The sequence below is a fragment of the Schistocerca piceifrons genome, chromosome 2, assembly GCF_021461385.2.
Source record: "Schistocerca piceifrons isolate TAMUIC-IGC-003096 chromosome 2, iqSchPice1.1, whole genome shotgun sequence".
Classification (NCBI taxonomy): domain Eukaryota; kingdom Metazoa; phylum Arthropoda; class Insecta; order Orthoptera; family Acrididae; genus Schistocerca; species Schistocerca piceifrons.
In genome coordinates, this window is record NC_060139.1 from 677,185,052 (window position 1) to 677,194,362 (window position 9,311).

General features: G+C 43.9%; 1 protein-coding gene across 1 annotated transcript in view; it reads left to right on the plus strand.

Moving 5' to 3' along the window:
- The window catches only part of LOC124775741 (uncharacterized transmembrane protein DDB_G0289901-like), a 95,552-nt gene extending 90,584 nt beyond the window's left edge, over positions 1 to 4,968 (plus strand). The window contains exon 8 of the mRNA XM_047250570.1: positions 2,114 to 4,968. Coding sequence (XP_047106526.1) covers positions 2,114 to 2,398 — 285 coding nt within the window. The 3' untranslated portion in view covers positions 2,399 to 4,968. The remainder of the gene's footprint in view (positions 1 to 2,113) is intronic.
- Positions 4,969 to 9,311: the final 4,343 nt, after the last annotated feature.

The following is a 9,311-nucleotide window of genomic DNA, read 5'->3' on the forward strand; positions in this document are numbered from 1 at the left end:
CATACAAAGTGTTATCCTGGTATTTGTACAAGTTCACCCATTTCAATTGTGAATCATTGATAATTCAGTCATAGGGCAGTAAACCTTTTTCTCGTTTTGTGAAATGCACTATTTTAGATTCGTGTTCATTTAAAGCATGTTGTTAGTTTTTGCACCTCTTTGAATTCTTAGCAAGATCCGACTGAATATTCTTTCAGCATTTTTCAGTCAGTAGTTCGACATATGTTACTGCACCATGTGCGAAAAGCTTGAATTTTTTATTAATATTTTCTACAAAATCTGAATTTGCTATTAATATTTTATATATATTCTTTAATATAGAACAAAGGTGCAAGAGTCCCAACACATGGGATGCATCTGAAGTTCCTTCTGCATCCGTTAACGATTCTCCATCCCAAGATAACAACCTGCGCCCTCCCTACCAACAGATCATCAATCCAGTCACAAACTTCTCTTGATATCCCTTACGATCCTACTTCTAACAATAATCGTGCGGGTAGTAGTGATTGTAATGCTTCTCGGAAGTCAAGGAATTATGTAGGTATACTTATTTTTGGAAGGATTTGTTTTAAGGAGCTACTGGTTCCAGGATTAGGTGGACTGGTTGAAATGTAATCTAAAAGGGACACTCCAAAAGAAATGCACACTATTTTTTTGAAAATACATCTTTTATTCTACACGTTTGAAAGTTTTACAGTGTGTAGATACATCCTTTAGGAACAATATTTTCATTTCTCCACATAATTTCCAGCTCTATCAACTGCCTCACGCCATCTTGGAACCAGCGCCTGTATAACCGCACGGTAAAATTCTAGACCAACCTGTTAGAGCCACTGTTTGGCAGCTTGCACAAGGGAGTCATCATCTTCAAACCTTGTTCCACGAAGAGAGTCTTTCAGTTTCCCAGAGAGATGATAGTCACATGGAGCCAGGTCAGGACTGTAAGGCGGGTGTTTTAGTGTTGTCCATCCGAGTTTTGTGATTGCTTCTGTAGTTTTTTGATTGACATGTGGCCATGCATTGTCGTGCAACAGCAAAACATCCTGCTTTTGCCGATGTGGCCGAACACGACTCAGTCGAGCTTGAAGTTTCTTCAGTGTTATCACAAATGCATCAGAATTTATGGTGGTTCCACTTTGCATGATGTCCACAAGCAAGAGTCCTTCAGAATCGAAAAACACTGTAGCCATAACTTTTCCAGCAGAATGTGTGGTTTTGAATGTTTTTTTCTTGGGTGAATTTGCATGATGCCACTCCACTGATTGCCTCTTCGTCACTGGTGAAAAATGATGGAGCCATGTTTCATCACCTGTCACAATTCTTCCAAGAAATTCATCTCCACCATTCTCGTACTGTTCCAAAAGTTCGCTGCATATCGTTTTTCTTGTACCTTTGTGAGCCACTGTGAACATCCTGAGAACCCATCTGGCACAAACCTTTTTTAACGCCCACACTTTCAGTATTCTGCAAACACTTCCTTCCAGGGATCCCAACGTAGCGTGACAATTCGTTCACTGTGATGCGATTGTCAGCAGTCACCAATTCGTTAACTCTCTGCACATTGTCTGGAGTGTGTGCAGTACGAAGCCTGCCGCTGCGAGGAAAATCCTCAATACTGCCGTACCCGCTTTCATCACGTAACCTGCTTGCCCGCCGACTAACTGAACTGCGATCGACAGCAGCATCTCCATACACCTTTTCCAACCTCTTGTGGATGTTTCCCACTGTCTCGTTTTCACAGCACAGGAATTCTATGACAGCAAGTTGCTTCTGACGAACGTCAAGTGTAGCAGCCATCTTGAAGACATGGTCTGAGACGCCACTCACGGGAACAGGTTGAACTATGTTCGAAAACAAGCGGGAAGGATGTATCTACACACTGTAAAACTTTCACACATGAAGAATGAAAACTGTATTTTTACAAAAATAGTGTGCATTTCTTTTGGAGTGACCCTCGTAGAATGCAGGTTAGACCAATTATCAGTTGATGCGTCGCAGGATATCTTTACAGAAGTAATTTCGATACCATGATCGAACCACAATCTGTCATAGTGATAGTTAAAAGTAGCCTTCGCTTGTCGTATGTCCATGTGAATGTGACGTGTGTCTGCAGGTCCCCGCGGGCGTGGCGCTGTGTCCGACGGAGGGCCCGCAGCCGATGCCCGGCGACTGCCACACATTCCTCCGCTGCTCTCGCGACGACGGTGGCCGCCTGGCGGCGCGCGCGTCGCGGTGCCCCCAGGGCTACGGCTTCTGGCCCGTGTCCCGGCGCTGCGAGCGGCCCTACAAGATCCCCTCCTGCCCCTACGGCGAGTACTCCTCCGACGAGCCGCCTCCAGGATCCGCACCCATCGAGACGTCCAACCTGGGCTCCGCACGAAGTCTGAAGCTGCTTTAAATGCCCGGACGCGAGACCCACAATTTTCCGCAGTCATGAAGACTTCGGCAGGGACTTCAGAAATTTCCTGCCTATCTGACGCCTAGATCAACAGTTTATACTAACATTTATGAACGAAACACAAAACTGATGAATTATTCTTCGCTTTGGAACTAACCGAAAACGTTCTCTATCGTGCTTCAAAAAGAGTCTACGTACGTATTCTTAAATTACATCCGAGGCATTAACATGAACGAAACGACCATGTCTAATGGCCGCTGACAGTGTTTAGTGGTTGACAGCAGAGATACTTATTTAGGCAACAATGTGACTTTACACCACTTTAGTAGTAAGTCATTTTTCGACAGAACATGATGTCAACGCTACTACGCAGTACAGCTGCTGGGAACTATATGTCTGAACAATGTATAATATAGATACGTTGATTGGCTTAATGACTGAAATGTACCAATTATCGCTTTGTAAAGTTATTGGTCACTGTAGGTCAGTAACAGATTGAAAAGTGTAGGGTCATAAACGGTCAGTTAGCGGTTGTTCAGGATCAGTTTCATAAATCGTTACTGTGGTGGTGCGGACGTAAGGACGCGGGTGGTGTTGCGATGCGCCGTAGTAAGTGACGTTCCAGCCTGTACCGTCATTCCGTCGCGCATATACCTGTATCGTGCGCCTATGTGTCCATGTAAAACATTTAGTGTCCATTTTTCGTATTACTTTGGGTGTAGTGAGAGTGATTAGCGACTGTAGTGTCCATTAGGGGCGCCGTAAAGCAGACACTCCAAGTTTTGTGCTGACAGGCGACAGCTGTTGTTTTCCAAGCATTAAATTCTTCTAGAGAGCATCAGAATCATAAACTAAGGCCCATCACGGCGCTTTCCCCAGCGTTCAGTTACTAGAGCAGGCAACGCCGGGGATTACACTCGCAACTCGGCAAAGTATCCTTCTTCCCTCTTGGAGCACAACGCACCACGCAGTCATCATATTACTTGCACACCATATATGTAGGAGGATCAACTCGTCGTCGTCGTCCCCCCCCCCCCCCCCCCCTGAGAGTCACAGAGTCTCTACTTGAAAATTGTGACGAATGTTACATATCACAAACGCATAGTGAATTGTCTTTGCGATCAAGTTTGTGCGCACGCCGCGTAGTCGGCTGCGCTTGCAGCAGCCCCGTTGTGTTGGTTGCCTAGCTTCAGGCCACGGCATCCGTGGCCCCCGGAAACATATATATCAAAAAGTCTTATATCATTTCCCTCTGAGATTACTTGCCTACTGATGTGAGCAACAGAGCTCTCAAGTACACATGCTATATCTCATTAATTAATCCGCAAAACAATTAAGAGAAGTTCACAATAGCTAATGAGGAATGTAAACAGATACCACACTTGTTACTATGCGTATGAACCAGAAGACATTTTCTTCAAGAGTTTGCAGTATAAAATTTCCAAAAAATGTTGCAAAAGCACGGTTACTTTCAGAAGATCTGACTTCAAGAAAAGTCTTGACTGTTCCGGTAGTCCGAACGTACAAAGTAGCATCGCTAGCTGACTAGTTGTTATTGAAATAGTTCATCAGTTTGAAACGAGAATCGCGTGTCTGAAATTTATCACACAGTAGCCTGAGTGATACGAGCTTACGGACCGCGTCTTTATACATTTATTACAAAAAACATGAGTTTTAAATCTAACTAATGATGTCTGTATCTGAAACTCCTTTCGGATGCAGTTATTGCTCAGGTGTCCAACGCAGTGCGACGGTGTTGAATTAATGTCTGGTGTCGGGGAGGTGGCGGTTCCTAACTTCTACCATTGGCGCTTGGGCGAGCCCGGAACAAGTTTATCGCGGTTGGCGTGTGTCGACACGTGGTCTGTTTCCACAAACAGGGCAGTCGCGAGAGGCTGCGGAGGGCTCGCCTTACCGCCATGTTATTTCTGTAGCCGAGAAAAGAGTCTACAGCGTCAGAAACGAATTCCCTTTTTCTTCTCTCTTTCACACCTATCTGTACGTTACTGATGATCTTACAGTGTTGGAACAAAGTCAAGTTGCCGCATTTTATTGTTGCACTACAAAGGCACACACATCTTAACATTACATATTGGTAACATTGACGTGTTCTCGACCAAAAATACGTCCATACAAGTTTATACAATGTGTAGAGTACTTGTTCTGAACCACGCACGGATCGTTATGAATTTTCATGGCGTTTCCTGGAAGCGTATACCTTCTGCCCCTGGCAGGATGATTTTCGGTTTCCTGGGAAGACGCGAATGACTCTTCTCGGCTACGGAGTCGTATGGCCTCATTGCTTTTTATTTATTTATTTGTTCTGCACCAGCAGTCAGACCAGACGACAATATGAAATGTGTTTTTACAAATATGTACGCCAGCTTTAATAGTTATTACTGACATAGTTTTAGGAGTCAAATGTCACTGACGTGATTTCATTGCGTAGTCAAGAAACATCAGATGAAGTTCCATTATTTTTTTTATGATGGATAAGTGATTATAGTTTCATGGGCAGCATTATGAAGCTGCTACAGCCAACAAAATAGGTTGTAAATATATGCCTTCTTGTAAATAACTACTGAAATAAAGATTTTTTTATATGTACATGAAGCTTCTTTGTTACTATCCAGATTCCTAACTGTGACAACACCAAAATCACACGACTGAGATAGACGAACAATACCTTCATTTTTTTACAGTTAACATTTCTACAGACTACTTTAAACTAAATCTTTATACTTTGTCTCAGTTCCTTAGAAGGGCTAATTTGAGAAGAAATCAAGAAAATTCATTGTACAGACATAACGAATCATTGCGCTGGGTACTGCTATTGCCAGTCATTGTATCAATATCCGCTCGCCGCCAGCAGTGTTTCTACCACTCTCTCGAATTCGCTACATCTTGCCTGTTGATCTCAAATGCAACGAAACTGTCTTCACGCACGTAATCAACGGGGCAATGGAGAGCTATGCACCAACAGTTAAGCTTCCCTTCTAATGTTTCTGGTGTTATCGACGATACCTGACTGTTGAATAGATCTCTGCTGGCTAGATCTATCATACTGGCTTGGGTTAGCCCCCTGTAAACGTTCTTTAACATTTCTGGCATTCGGTTTGACTAGAAAAATCGATAGTCTGCCCTACTGTCTGCGAAGATCTACTGCGAGAAACATCAGCCAATCTTCTACTTGCAGTGGGGCTATAATAAATGTTGCCTGAAGGATCTTTAACTTAGGAGAACAATTAAATGTACTTTTTTAATGTTCTCAGTTATCTATTTCAGTGAAGCCCCGCCGCCACAACAGGCAAGTACAGACATGAGACGATAAAATACTTCAACGAAAATATCTTGAAGTACGTGGCCATAATTTTGTAGCCAAAGAGACAATTCAACAGATAGAAATGTAGCTTGTAAGTTCTTTATTACTAATACAAGCCGCAGATTCTATTATATTTTAAACGTATTATCAGATACAAGTTTGCTAATATACTAAACTGACTAAAGAATTGACGGTCACGTCTTATATTACGTATGTCAATCGTCTTTATAATATTTTTGTCCTGCTTTGTCCTCTAGTGCAGCAAACTGTGGTTTTCCAATATAAATTGTTGTTTATTAAGAGATTAGTGATGATATATGTCGACTGCAATGCGTTCTTGTGCTGACAAAAGTGGTCAGAACTGAGCCACCACAGTCGAATTACTTTAGTATCGTAGAATAGATATATGTTTTTTAATCTGAAAGAAATGTCATATGAAGAGCCGACAACATTTTTCCGGAGAGGAAATCTAAATTTTTAAGGTTACAAAAAACACTCCAGTCGAGTGTGAACAATATAATTTTATAATCAAAATATCCACGGATGTACTGCCGGTCTACAGTATCCAACGGGCACAATATTTCGGCGATCATACATGTCGCCATCATCAGGTGAACTGACGGACTGAGCTCCTGTGAACGTGCCGGTACGGAGATCCGTACGCTATGGCTGCTCAGGGGGAACTGGGTTCGGTCGCGGCGGCGGCCGATTTAAATACCCTCCGCCCGCGGCGCACTCCCTCCGCCGTCCGCGCCCCGCGCCGCGGTCACGCGGTGGAACAGATTGCGACGGCGTCTGAGATGACGTCGGTGTGATGGCTCTGTCAGTCGTGGTCGTCACAACTATACGTTTGCTCGATTTACTCTTGATTAATCCAATCGCTGGTCCCCAAGCCTTGCTAAGATTATAGCCAGTCACGGTTTGTGAGGTCGTCATTGGTGCGAATTTCGATGGCCTCCCTAACAACGCTGTCCCAGTATCTCGACGTCTGTACCAGAATCCTCGTGCGTTCATACTCCATAGCGTGATTTTCCGACAAACAATGTTCAGCGACCGCCGACTTGCTCGGATACATCAGTCGAGTGTGCCTCTGGTGTTCACGGCATCGATCCTCGACGGTACGCATCCTCTGACCAATATACGACTTGCCACATTGACACGGAATCTGGTACACGCCGGCCTTCCTCAAACCGAGGTCATCTTTGGCGCTCCCCACAGGTGCACGAGTTTTATTCGGAGGACAAAACACAGTTCCGACCCGGTGTTTCTTCCAAATGCGGGCGATTTTCCCAGAGAGTGCGCCTGTATATGGAATAAACTCAAGAATCACAATATAATTTTAGCGCCAAAATTAATGTCTGTAGAGGAAGTACATCAGAAAAATAACAATCGAAAAACATGCAAAGAAAGTACATCTTTTCCACAAAAGAACTTGCTAAGCCCATCACATTTGCTATGCTTTCGTCCGGTCTTTGTGTTGTTTAGCTGATATTTGGCAAGGGTTGATTCTTTTTTTATACATAGTTAATGAATATTGCTTCATTTTCGGCTACCTTTTTAATTTCTGTCTTCTCTTTTCGTTTTCTTGAATAAAATGTAACAGCCCGTAGCACATGTAAAGGATAATCGGAAATGTGTATGTGTCAGAGTGTAAAGTTACTGTGGTCAGTGTGCCAACAAGTGCAAAGAAAATGACTGTCTGATCATTAGGGATGTATAGATTTGATGTGAAAAACTGCGATTTCAATGCATCGATAGCTGTAAGGGGGATGAATGGTTTTACGTAGAAAATTACGTCCAGATGTAAGAAGGAAGATTTACGTGGACAATTGATATTTCCAGAGCCACAGTCATCTGCAGGAGATATTTCCAGTACTTGTCCCATTGCCCAGTGTCACCAGATTGGGGATGCAATCGTAACATTTAATTGTAACTACACTGATAAATATGTTTCTGGTGTCTTAGGCTGAGTCTGCCTGCCATCAAGTTGCGTGGCACAGGTAGCCGGTGACTGGAATCAATGAACATTTCTGGCTCAAGGCGCTAGCTGCCGCTGAGCCTCCCAAACTGGTCAGGGGGTGGGGGTGGGATACAACCATGTCACCCTCTGGGTGGGTTAATAGCGAACTAATACTCAGCTTTCGTGATCACGGTTGTTGCGAGCATTCTCCAGTTTCTGCATGGATATTTGAGAGGATTCAATATCGATCATTGACAGTTGTTAGCACTGGATGTATTGATAACGTCCAAATTCCTACCACTCCGGTCATCCTGGACACCCTCCATGGCAAGCATTCCTCTCTGGCAGACCAAGTCTGGTTGCAGACCTGACACAATCACTGAGATGCATGTCTACAGTAGCAACTAGCATTGCACGACTCTCTTGCCTGGAATGCAGTATGTGGACACCAGGGCACAAGCGTGTGGGATGTACGAGTGTTTCAGCAACCACCTACATAGGAATGGAATTTGGTCTCTGTGTGTGGTATTAACTGCTTCTCAATACAGCCCAGTGAACTCTGCTTGCAGCAGAAAGGTGGAAGTAGTATTTGTTGTTGCTACTATACTATCTCCTCCTCCTCCTCCTCCTACTCCTCTCCCTCATTCCTCATCCTTGTGCAGCTGAGAGAATCAACTTAGGGATTATATAATCCTTTAAAAACCAATAGTAACGTCACATTCCCGATTGTCCATTTAATGTTCCCAATAGTGATATTATGAGCACATACTCCAGCCAGACACCTACCTCCATCTCCTGCATATTGTTTAACGACATAGCAGAGTTGACCTGAAATTTGAAACTTTCAGCTACCTCCAACGTAATGGACTTCCTGCCAAAAATACCTACCTCTGCCAACAGGATGCAATGAAAAAATCCAGACGAGGGAAATGTAGGGTTTGAAAATCGGACAGTTACAGGATCATATGTGGAATTTTGCCTCAAATATTCCACTCCTAGTACCCACCAATTGGAAGCAAGGAAAAACAGTATCATACAGAGGGTAACGATTTAATTAATTATTCAATCAACTGGGTGGAGTTGGGGGAGTGCAATTGAATTATTTCTAAGAGATCCACAGCCCAGAATTTTCGAGAAGGCTGAAGGTTTACCAGGTATCCACAACTTTGTTCAGCACAAACGAGGGGTTAATGCATTACATGACAGACACTCGCTGGGCAGGGAGTGGGGAGGTCGATCCCCTCTCAACGTCCTCTGCCAGTGCTATTGTGAACTAACTCAGTCAGTATCTGCACAGCAGGACGAGCACATAGAGCAGCTGCTTCCACTGAGCTGGTATGGAAGGCGTGTGTTTGGGAGCAAAACAGTATGTGAGTCTGGTATCAAAGGGATGCTGGCACCTATTGCTTGGTTCAGAGGTTAAGTAGTAGGTGATCAGAGACTGCAACCCATGTTGGTCCGGCACTTCCATAGTTTCTGCCTGCTGTTCAATGCACATTTGGCCGTGATCCCATCATCACTCAGTACTCTGGGGAGAGCGTGCATTAAGAAGCAAGTGTGCACAATCGAAAAGTTGTTTCTTTGCCAGATATGTTTATCGCGATCTGTAACACTGCAATTACGTGCACTGA